Raw genomic sequence first — 13,078 nt, forward strand, 5'->3', positions numbered from 1 at the left:
TGACCATTCAAATTCCCCAACTCTGTAGTGACAACTATAAGGTTTGGAAAGAAAGGATTCTCTTGAATTTAGGGTGGAAAGAGTTGGACTATGCTGTCAATAACAATAAACCACAAATCCCTACAAATTCAAGTACACCTGATGAAATTGCACTATATGAGCGATGGGAGAGATCCAATCGGCTCAGTGTAATTTTGATCAAGTCTAATGTTTCGGATTCAGTTCGTGGTATTGTTGACGCATATACAGATTTCAAGCCCTTGCTTGAGGCCCTTGACGCTCAATATGCCAGCTCAGTGAAGTCTTTAACTAGCACCCTTATTATGAAATTTTCTTCCCTTCGTTTAAACACTGTTAAGGGTGTACGTGAGTACATTATGAAGTTTCAGGATATAACAAACCAACTGAAAAAACTCGGGGTAGTTTTGCCGGATACCTTTGTGGTACATCATGTGTTAAATACACTTCCACATCATTATGAGCCATTTAAAATCTCTTATAACACGCATAAGGAAAATTGGTCTATCGTTGATTTAATGACCATGTGTGTTGAAGAGGAGGAAAGGCTTTCAATGGAAATGGGTGAAAGTGTTATGCTTTCCATACCGCAAGGAAAGGGCAAATCTCGTAGTACCACTAAGGCTAAGGGAAAAAGCCAACCTCAAGCTGATATAAAGAAGATGCGAAGGTGTTTTTTCTGTAGAAAGAAAGGACACTTTAAGATAGATTGCATCAAGTTCAAGAAATGGCTTGAAAACAAAGGTAATCTATCCTCATTTGTATGTTATGAATCTAATATGTCTGAAGTTAACACTAATACTTGGTGGATTGATTCTGGATCAACAATCCATATTGCAAATTCCTTACAGGGACTTCAAGCCTTAAGGAAGCCAGTGGGAAGTGAGCAGACTATCTTATCCGGAAACAAGATGGGCTCACAAGTTGAAGCAATAGGAACATGTAAAATAATATTAAGTAGTGGCTTTGTTTTGATTTTAGAAAAGACCTTTTATGTACCAAGTTTCTCACGAAACTTGATTTATGTTTCAAGGCTTGTACCATTAGGATTTTCATTTAAGTTTCAAGACAAGTCTATTGTGATTTTTAATAAATCAACTTGTGTTGGAAATGGTACTTTGTCTGATGGCCTTTATCGCATTAATCTACAAAGCAATTCTACATATAATTCTTTACATGTTCATACTGGCACTAAAAGACCAAGTATTAATGAGAATTCCTATATGTTATGGCATCGGAGATTAGGTCACATCTCTATTGAAAGAATTAAGAAATTAGTAAACGATGGGGTACTTAGTACTCTTGATTATACTGATTTTGAGACTTGTATAGATTGCATTAAGGGAAAGCAAACAAACAAGTCTAAGAAAGGTGCCACAAGTGTGTACACTTTAATTTATTGAGAAAATACTTCAGTTGGATTAGAAATAAACTAATGGTTTATTTCATTAAGTTTTATTTCCTAATTAAGTGCTTGAAGGCAATTTACATTTGATCATAATGGATACTACTCGCACTAATGAGGACATATCATTATGGTTAGTGTTATATTGTACTTTGAGTTTGATGTTTGCACCAAGTGGGAGAATGTTAGATAAATGTCACTTTCATTAGGAAAGTAGATCCACTAGCAGAAAACATGGATCCACTATCCCCTTAAAATCAGGGATTCATTATCTCATTATTAAGATATTAAATCCCACTATGATTTCTGAAAGGTCATTATAATGAAAGGCCATTTTCCTGTTCATAAGTGGTGCAAACAGTTAAACAGTAGGAAATAATTGGAATAGTGCATTGATGGACTGCATCTATATAAAGGCTCTATAATCCTCTCACTGCACAACATTAAGACTCATACTCCATCTAAGAGGGTTGTGAAAGTGAGGGACAAAAACTCTTCTGCAGCAGTTCAGGCATCAACAAACAATCAACTATGGCAGGAGGTTAGATCCTATATACTTCCTATTTATTCTTACAGATCCATCTTTGTCGGACTAATCCTAAGTCCACAGGAACACACTCTTAGATGCATTGTGGAGGTAAATCGTGAGTCGCACAATCAGCACACCCTAGAATCATTACAGAGGTAAATCGTGAGTCGCACAATCAGCTCACTGGTCATATCCTAATCTTCATGTGCGCACAAGGGATCTAATTCAGACCTCCCATCATATTTTGAAATTTTTTCCATACATGTTTTCGTGGGATTCGAACAACCACACTATTGCCTCCCATCATGACGTTTAAGTCAATCGACGAACCACCTAAGCTTAGCACCGTGGGGCTCCTTAGGATATCGTTATCTTGTGAATAAAAGTGGAATCGCCCACCCCCACATTATGACTTGACAGTTTGTGGAGGAGTAAATCATAGTGACTCAATTGACTAATAGATGCTAAACTTTTGCTCACTGTGCACAAGGAGCCCCTTATTTTTGAGAGATTGCTGCCGCACTGTCGCTCGTGAGGCTCAATCCTTGGTCTCGTGTAACAAATTTCAACTCCACCACCAGTTGAGTTGTTCATGCGGGTTAGGATAACTTTATCTTGTTCACATACACCCTTTGTTGTGGGGTTGGACTACTCATATATATGTTGGTTCCATGGTTCATGCTTGTAGAGCAGTTGGACTACTCATATATATGTTGGTTCCATTGTTCATGCTTGTAGAGCAGTTAATAATTCCTTCTTTTTTTTTGAAAATAGTTAATAATTCCTTCTCATTATGTGAAAATCACTAGAAAATGGAAAGGTTGAATAATTTACTCGTGCCCGCGTACATGAGTCAAGTCTTTTCAGACTCAGTTTGGAATTTGATTTGCACCCCTTGCGTGTGAGAGAGCCTCTATGCCATACAAGTCAATTAACCTTAAAAAGACTCTTGTATTTATAGTGGGGCAAATCTGCATTCCCAACCAATGTGGGTCAAAGCTACATAAGCTTTTCCTCACCCAAATTCCATCTCAAATGGGTCTACTTTGAGAACCAATTTCTCATTCACCCATTATCCATTTTGAGCGTACAATATATGGATCTCTTCGTCTCACTGCGAAAAACCCGAATCCACATTGACCCGACCCAAATCGGATGTGGACCCCACTTTTAATTGTACCACAAAATGGCCACTTAAAATGCTATTTTTAGTGCTATTTTCAAACATTAGTTACATTATATTCCATGTTCAACAAACCAACCGACTCATACTCTAGCTAAGGCAGTTGGCTCTTGAGCTACTCATATGTATTGAGAGGACGTTCCTCTTGACTTTAATTATTATGAGTTTGTTCAAATAATAGTTTGATTTGGTGGCTTTCAAAAAAAAAAATCTTTCATATCATCAAATTTATAATTCCTTAACTATTTTCTCTATAGTCTATACATTTACAGTACTCTCTTACTCTCAAGAGTAGGGGTGTAAATGAGCCGAGCCGAGTTCGAACCTAGGGTGGCTTGAGCTCGAGCTCGTTAGGGAAGGCTTGGCTCGAGTTCGAGCTCGAGCTCGATCGAGCTTGAAAATTGATGCTCGAGCTCGAGCTCGATCGAGCTTGAAAATTGATGCTCGAGCTCGAGCTCGGCAATTTTCGAGCTGCTCGAGTTCGAGCTTGAATTTGAATTTGAGCTCGAATTCATGCTCGAACTCAAGTTCGAGTCCAATTTTAAACTCGAATTTAACCTGTTTGATTTTAAATTCATATTTCAATTAAAAATAAACTATAATATTATATGTACACACACACACACACACACACACACATATATATATATCGCTAGCGAGCGGCTCGTCGAGCCACGAGCCTAAGACATTAGAGCTCGAGCTCGACTCGATTATAAAACGAGCCGCTCGAGCTCGAATTTGACCGGGCTCGAACTCGAATTTGACTGAGCTTGAACTGAGCTTTGACCGAGCGGCTCGCGAGCCGCTCGGCTTATTTACACCCCTACTCAAGAGTGGTCTCACTTTCAAATCACATTATAATATAATGTTGTAATAATACATAAACAAATATAAGAAAAATAAAAAGTACAGAATGAAGGCTGCCAAATGGTAACCTTTTGTACCATTTGAAAGATTTCAAATTATGCAAGCTTTTAAGCCGGATAATTAAAACAAAATTTAAAATAAAAATAAAAATTTCACCAAAAGCAGACTTACCATGAGAAAACTTATCGGGATAAATCTAGCCGTATGGGACGGTTGATTGGGATTTTGGTGATGGCAATGACAATAAACATAATTGAATTGTTTGATTATATGGATTTGAATAGGATTTATGTATGATTATCTATTGAACGTTGATATATAAACGAATTTTAAAAATGGGGTCTAAAATACTAAGAAGTTTTTTAATTTTTTAAAGGCCTCGATTAAAAAGGCTTTTAGATTGTCCCAATTAAAATTCACAAAAGTCATTTGGTTACGCTAATCTTCCCAAACACACTGAACTCAATATTCACAACACTCTTAATTAGTATTTAATATTAATAAATTATACATTAAGTATCAATTAAAATTAAAATATTAAGAAAATTATAAGTGTGAGGGTTATATAGGGGAGCCTTTCTTGCCTCAACAATTAAATTAAAATGATGAGCTCTCCTTTATTTACAAAGAAGAGAGAGAGTTCATCTCTTCAGTTGCTGGTTGATATGATATTCCTGTGATCTGACATGTGACTCAACCAACAACCAAAAAAAAAATTAAAAAAAAAATTATATATATATATATATATATATATATATATATATACACACACACATATACATATACACACGTGCGCGCTCACACACTAGTTTTACATGCGCATTGCACAAATGATTTAATGTCCAATATTTGTATTTAAATAAGTAATTCAAACTATATCAATGCAAGATTATATATACGAAATTCATTGTATAGTTGACATTAAAATTAATGTTTAATGAAAGGTATGCAGATGATGATTAGTTGAATGATATGATTTGTGATTTTGAAGGTCAATTCGCTAATGAGTTACATGAGTTGGATGTATTGCAGAGTGATGCAGAAAAGATTTTATGGTCAGGGTGTTCTAAATATATATACATGATTATTTGTTGTGTTATTATTCATTAGTTGTGTTAAAATTATTCAAGTTGAAAGTTGAGAATGAGTGGAGTGACAAAAGTTTTATAGCCTTACTTAAAGTACTAAATGATATATTTTTGGAAGGTAATGAACTTTTGAAGAGTACATATGAGGCTGAAAAGACTTTTTGCCCGATGGGTATGAAGTATAAAAAGATACATGTTTGTCCTAATGATTGCATACTCTTCAAAAATGAGTTGAATGCATGTCCAATATGTGGGGCCCCTTGTTATAATTATAAAATAAGGGAGAATAGTGTTGCTAATCAAGTGTTGGAAAGGCCACTGGCTAAAGTGTTGTGGTATCTTCCTATCATTGTGAGATTTAAACATCTTTTTACAAATCTAAATAATGTGAAGAACTTAACATGGCATGCATATGACAAAATTTGTGATGATATGCTATGATACATGGCTGATTCTCCTCAGTGGAAAACAATTGATCATGCATTTCCTAAATTTGGTAATGAGTTCAAAAATATTAAACTTGGACTTTGTACTGATGGAATGAATCCTCATGGTAATTTGAGAAGCAAACACACAACTCGTGACATGTTATGTTGGTGATTTACAACTTACCTCCTTGGTTGTATATGAAATGCAAGTATATATTATTAAGTTTGATGATTTCTGGGCCAAAACAACCGAGGAATGATATAGATGTCTTTCTAGTACGTGGCATTGATTGAGGACTTGAAGAAGTTGTGGGATGAAGGTGTGTTGGTGTATGATGCATATCAAAATGAGTATTATAACTTACATGTCATGCTTTTTTGTACAATTGATGACTTTAATTTCTAGCTTATGGAAACATGTCTAGGTATAGTGCCAAAGGCCATAAAAGCTTGTCCTATATGTAAAGACGATACAAGTTATACACAAGTTGTTTATAATAAAAAGAAAGCTTAGCTACTTGGGTCATCGAAGATTTCTTCATCGGTTCCACCCTTATTATCGGAAGTTAAAGAAAGCTTTCAATGGGCTACAAGAATATAGAGATGTTTCACAACCACTATTTGAGATTCAAGTTCTTGAAAAAGTTAATTAAATGGATGAATTTTGTTTTTTTAGAATAACTCAAAAGCTTAAATCACAAAAAGGTAAGAGTCCATGGAAAAAGAAATTTATATTCTTTAATCTTCCATATTGGGAGGCATTAGATGTGAGTCACAGTATTGATGTTATGCATGTGGAGAAAAATGTATGTGACAATCTTATTGAAAAACTTCTAGATATCAAGGGCATGACTAAAGATAGAGTCAAACTATATTAAATTAGACTTGCTCCAAATGAGTATATGACCTGGATTATCTCCAAACTCACAGGAAAAGAGGATGTATTTGCCTCCAACTTCTCCTACTTTGTCAATAAAGGAGAAATACATTTTTGTAAGTATTTAAATGGAGTTAAGGTACCACAATGATATTTTTCAAACATCAAGTCACTTGTGAGCATGCAAGATTTGAAGTTGATAGAATCGAAATTTCATAATTGACATGCGTTAATGCAACAACTATTGCATGTGCCTACTAGAGGCATATTGCCTAAAAATTTGAGGCAAACTATTATATGTCTTTGTATGTTCTTCAATACCATATGTGGTAAAGTTACTGATCCAAAAAAACTAGATGAATTGGAGAATGAAATTGTTGTTATATTGTGCCAATTGGAGATGTATTTTCCATCTTTTTTTTATGTTATGGGTCATTTACTTATCCATTTAGTTAGAGAGATCAGACTATGTGGTCTGACTTACTTGAGGTGGATGTATCTGTTTGAACGATACATGAAAGTCCTGAAAGAATATGTGAGAAATCAGCACATATATGCCAGAAATATCTATTGTTGAAAGTTATATTGCTGAAGAGAATATTGAATTACTACTTGATAGGAGTGGAACCTATTGGTTTTTTTCAAGTCTCATCATGGTGAAAAAATTGGCACCTTGGCGGTAAGGGTACACAAGGTGTCAAAGTTTTGACTACGTCTTGTGAAAATGTTCAACAATCACATTTATATATCTTGCACAATATGAGTGAAGTTGGTCCTTACATGGCGGAGCATATGATTTTAGTAAGGGAGCAAAATCCTTGAAAGACTAATATGTGGATTACAAATAAACATAATCGTTCCTTTGTCACTTGGCTTAAGGAAAACGTTCTTGTTGAAGATAATACTGCTAAAACCATACAAGGGTTAGCTCATGGTCCTAATATGCAAGGTATATATTACAATGGATGTGATATCAATGAGTTATCTTTTTATAAAAAGTCCAAGATGATAAGAGCATGGTACAAAACAATGGAGTAACTCTGGTTGCCAATGCAAAGCATTTCAGTAGTTTAAAGATAGAAATCCTATGATGGACGAATTATCATATTATTTAGTGATTGAAGAAATATGGGAGCTTGACTATGTGAAGTTTGTGGTGCCAATGTTCTAATGCAAGTGGATTGATAGTAAACACGGTGTGAAAGTTGATGATTTAGGATTCACACTTCTTGATGTAAATAAGGAATGACATAATAGATGATCATCATTTCATAATGACATCCCATGCAAAACAAGTTTTCTATGTTACATTAACAAGGAAATTCATGCACTTTAAGAAGGAAATTCACCCACCTTAAATTTGACCTAAATGCAAAAAGATCAAATTGCAACCATGCGTTTTTTTAATCACTATTAATCATGAACGTTGATTTAGGCAAGATCAATGGTTCAAATTTAACCGCACAACCGCACGAGAACCCATTTCTCTCTCTCTCTCTCTCTCTCTCTCTCTCTCTCTCTCTCTCTCTCCACACACACACACCTCAAACGAGTTTCCTTTTTTCTGGAATTATTTACTATATACACACCTCAGACGAGTTTCTTTTTTCTGGAATTATTTACGTGGACAAATGACTGAAATGAGATTGTTAAATGAAAAATAAAAATATATTTAAAAAATGTCACATAAGCAATTATCTAGTAGTTTATAGCCAAAATATGTGATTTTGGTTTAACTGAACGATTTTAATTTGTTCAATTGTTTGGTTGCAGTTTTCTTTAGTTGGACAAATCAATTACATTTTATGTGTAGTTTATTGATCCTTTTCCATCATGATGATAAGGGAAAATGGTCAAATAGGCTTATAAATTTTACTAAAAAAGTTAATTAGCCTCTTAAATTTTTAAAAGTTGCAATTAAACTCATACACGTGTTATTTGGAAGCATTAATGTCCAGAAACCCATTGGTAACTTGTAACTACAGGTTACCTAGGATTTCGGAGACCCTTTCAACATTTTCCGACCATATAATCACCGGCAACTGAACGGTCACCGATCGCATTTGGAGGAGGCGACCAAATTGGTCGCCTACTTTGGCAATTGGAGAAGGCAGACCAGTTGGTCGCCTCCTCCAAACACGACCGGTGTCGCCGGTGATTATTGCCAGAAAGTATAAGAAAGGTGGTCAAAACCCTAGGTAACCTATAATTATATGTTACCAACCGGTTTCTAGGTTTCAATGCTTCAAAATAACATGTTTACGTGTTTAATTGCAACTTTTAAAAATTTATGGGCCTAATTAACTTTTTGAGTAAAGTTCATGGGCCTATTTGACCATTTTTCATAATAATAATAATAATATTATTATTATAGTAAACTATTATACATTATAATATTATTAAAATAAATTATAAATTTATAATGCATATTATTTACTATTATTATTATTATAATTTTTTTTTTATTATAAATTATAAATAATAAATTAAAATAAAATAAAATTAAAGAGTAAGAAGCCCAATTTGGTCTTTACGTATTCAATATTTCTTCCCACCTCCCATTGGATTACAAGTAGGGATGACAATGGATCGGAGAGGGCTACATCCTCACCCGACCTACCTTATATTTTCTCCACCCACCCTTACCCCAACCCACATCATTTAAACTTTTTCAAAACTCACCCCTGCCCTACTGGCTGCAAGTGGTCACTACGAATACTCATAACTTGTTATCTTATTAAAATATTTTGAAATAATATTTAAATTACTTACACATAATAAAATAATAAAATTTACTAGTTATATTAAAACATAAAATAATATGAATAGTCGAATATATTAACTAAATTGTTAATTTTTTAAAAATAAACTTGTTAGTTTAGAATTAAAAAATAATAAAAAGTAAGTAAAAGTTTTAGAAATTTTTATAATTGACTATATATATATGGTGGGTCGGGTGGAGTTCTAGTCGGATTTTATACATAAAATCTGAATCCAACCTGACCCACCGCAAGTTTAATCTTTTAAGACCCACCCCCTGATTCACCACCCACTATCACCCGAAAAATCAGATTCATGTGGGTGCGAATTTGGGTGGATATCCTTAGTGCTAATTGAAATTGTCATCCCTAATTACAATTCTTAGGGGTCCTAGATTTTAATTCATCAAAATGAAAGAATTGTAATTTCGTGAAAAAATAACTCCTAAGAGCATCCTTATTAGTGGAGATATTTCACGGTTTTTTATGAGTTTTTGTAAGTGTGATTAAGAAAGAGAAAATGGAAAGGGATATTTTTTTTTGAGTACTACTGACTCTGTTACAATGTAGTAAATGGAAGGAGATATGGACAAAACAAAAAACAAATCAATTTTTAAAAAAAAAAATAATGTGACTCTGTTACAATGCATGCAGGCATGGGCGCCTGCTGTGCGCAAAACGCGCACAACAGCACATGAGTATTTAATCAATATGTCAGAAAATACTCTTCCATGAACCTTGTATTGTAGATGATCTCTTTTAACTCTCTCTCTTCTTCTCTCTCTTGCCATGATGGCATCTCTCTGGACATAAACCACGCACCCAATATCTATTGGTGGTAATGCTCTAATCAAACTATGAATTTTTTTGCTTTGTGAAATTTATCCCTTACCAAACATGCCAAATTATATGAAATTTTGTCTAGTTTTTCTTCTTTTTCTCTTCTTTTTTTTTTTTTTTAAATTATTGGTCGAATTGGATGGGGTTACGAAACTTACCCCATATTTGATTGAGTGGCCAGTGTGACAAATGAATTGGGAATCAACGTCAATATCCTCGCCCCTCGCCCCTGGACATAGTTGCAGATGTTATCTCTTTGCACTTGCAGATAGCAAATTTGAATTGATTTTTCTTCTTTTTGTTTCAAATATTCTCAACAATGGAGGGTACCCTTTTCCCCAACAAGCCAATATTGCCACTTCAATCAACAAAGCCGCCGAAACCGGCACCTCCTCTGCCCTCCTCCAACCAGCGCTTGAAATTAAACACCACAACGCTTCCTCTCCCTCCTCTCCATCTCCACAACTTCCCTTCTCCTCAACCCTCTTTCCCTCTCGACTCTCTTCTTCAGCACCTAAACGGCACTTCACAAGATGCTCATTCGCAGAAACGGATTGCAATTCCGAGAACTAGTCAGGATCCCACGGTTGAGGATGATGATAGTGATGATGGGTCGCTTGATTTTCTCCCAGAGAATTGTAAGTCAATGCTCAATTCAATTCTCCAACAGCCCTTGTCCGCGTTGCGTGCATTTCTTGGTTCCGTGAAATTTGAGTTGCTTGAAATGGATTTGATGAGTTTACTGAAAGGGTTGGACGTTTGGGGCAACTGGGAAAGGGCCATCTTGTTGTTTGAATGGGTTGTTATGAATTCCAATGCTGAAAGTGAAAAGCTAGATAGTCAGGTTATTGAATATATGGTTAGGGTTTTGGGGAGAGAATCCCAGCACTTGTTAGCCTCCAATCTGTTTGATGTTATTCCACTTGAGGATCACTCACTGGATATTAGAGCTTGGACCACTGTTCTTCATGCTTACTCTCGTAGTGCCAAGTATGATAAGGCAATTGCATTGTATGAATATATTAAGGAGAGAGGTTTATCCCCTAATTTAGTCATGTACAATGTTATGCTGGATGTTTATGGTAGGAAGGGTAGGTCTTGGGATATGATATTGTGCCTTCTAGATGAGATGAGGAGCAATGGGCTTGAGTTTGATGAGTTCACTTGCAGCACGGTTATATCTGCGTGTGCTAGGGAAGGGTTGTTTGAAGAAGCCAAGAAGTTTTTTGATGGATTGAAGTCGCAGGGCTATGTTCCGGGGACAGTTGCTTACAATTCCTTGCTTCAAGTTTACGGGAAGATGGGGGCGTACTCTGAGGCTGTGAGTGTGCTTGAAGAAATGGAGGAAAACAATTGCCCTCCTGATTCGGTGACATATAATGAGCTTGTGGGTGCTTATGTGAGGGCAGGTTTCCATGAAGAAGGTGCTGCGCTTATAGAAACTATGACTCGGAAGGGTTTAAAGCCAAACGCCATCACTTATACCACATTGATAGATGCTTATGGTAAAGCTGGGAAAGAGGGCAAGGCTTTTAGCTTACTCGAACAGATGAAACAGTCTGGCTGTGTTCCTAATGTGTGTACATATAATTCAATCATTGCAATGCTGGGGAAGAAATCTCGGATAGAAGAGACGATGGAGGTAATCTCTGACATGAAGTTGAATGGATGTACCCCTAATAGGATTACTTGGAACACGGTACTTGCAATGTGTGGGAATAGTGGAATGCAGAAATATGTGAACCGCGTTTTTCATGAGATGAAGAGATGCGGGTTTGAACCCAACAGGGACACGTTTAATGCTTTGATTTGTGCATATGCGAGGTGTGGATCAGACTTCGATGCAGGTAAAATGTATGATGAGATGATCAAAGCCGGGTTTACTCCATGTGTCAATACTTATAATGCATTTCTAAATGCCCTGGCTCATAGGGGTGATTGGAGAGCTGCTGAATCTGTTATGTTGGACATGAAAAACAAAGGATTCAAGCCCAGTGAAACCACTTATTCTTTGATGCTCCATTGCTACTCAAAGGGAGGGAATGCAAGAGGCGTAGAAAGGATTGCAAAAGAAGTTTACGACGGGCATATTTATCCTAGTTGGATGCTTATGAGAAACCTTGTTCTTTCAAATGTTAAGTGTAAATCGCTGCAAGGCACAGAGAGAGCTTTTCAGGAATTACAGAAGAATGGGTACAGACCTGATTTGGTGGTGTTTAATTCCATGCTTTCCATATTTGCGAGGAATGTGATGTATGATCGGGCAAATGAAATAATGCGATTGATTCGAGAGAATGGCCTGCAGCCAGATTTGTTAACCTATAATACCTTAATGGATATGCATGCAAGAGCTGGTGACTGTTGGAAAGCAGAAGATATCCTGAATGGAGTGGAGGAAGAAATCGGTGAAAAACCAGATCGCGTGTCCTACAACACTGTCATCAAAGGGTTTTGTAGACAAGGGCTTATGCAGGAAGCTGTGAAACATTTCTCCAACATGACAGCAGCTGGGATTCAACCTTGTATCATTACGTACAACACATTCGTTGCTGGGTATGCATCACAAGGCATGTTTTCACAAGTAAATGAACTGATCAGTTACATGATTCAGCACAACTGCAGACCGAATGAGCTCACATACAAAACTGTTGTAAATGGTTACTGTAGAGCAAGAAGATATGAGGATGCTATTGATTTTGTTTCTGCAATTAGGGAAAAAGACACTTACTTTGATGAACAATCGCTGCAAAGACTTTCTGCTCTGGTAAGGGATTGTATGCAGTTCTGACTTTCTGAAACTCCCACAAATACAACATGCTCAAATCCAGGTGCACCTGCTTTTTTTTTCTTTTTTTTTTAAATGAATGTAATGTGTCTCTTAACAGTACAGGCTCATTCAACTTGTATGAGTTCAAACTTCCTTCAAGCTTTTTTGTTCAAAGCATTCAAATTGCTATGTCTAAGAAATAAAAGGTTCAGAAGAGTACTTGCAAATGCATGTTTTACTCAAAGCACTTCTCTATATTCCAGTATCATGTTCAACAAATGGCTTCATGACATGCATCTAATGATAACAAATGGCTT

At 35.9% G+C, this 13,078-nt stretch overlaps 1 protein-coding gene across 1 annotated transcript; it reads left to right on the plus strand.

Moving 5' to 3' along the window:
- Nucleotides 1-10,188: 10,188 nt before the first annotated feature.
- Nucleotides 10,189-12,988, plus strand: LOC116013396 (pentatricopeptide repeat-containing protein At2g18940, chloroplastic). Its single transcript, XM_031253121.1, has one exon. The coding sequence runs from the start codon at nt 10,314-10,316 to the stop codon at nt 12,780-12,782; it is 2,469 nt and encodes an 822-aa protein (XP_031108981.1). The 5' UTR covers nt 10,189-10,313; the 3' UTR covers nt 12,783-12,988.
- Nucleotides 12,989-13,078: the final 90 nt, after the last annotated feature.

This window comes from Ipomoea triloba, chromosome 3, assembly GCF_003576645.1.
Source record: "Ipomoea triloba cultivar NCNSP0323 chromosome 3, ASM357664v1".
Lineage (NCBI taxonomy): Eukaryota > Viridiplantae > Streptophyta > Magnoliopsida > Solanales > Convolvulaceae > Ipomoea > Ipomoea triloba.

Excerpts from the sequence above, each read along its gene's own strand:
- LOC116013396 (XM_031253121.1), top strand. The coding sequence starts at position 10,314 with ATGGAGGGTACCCTTTTCCCCAACAAGCCAATATTGCCACTTCAATCA.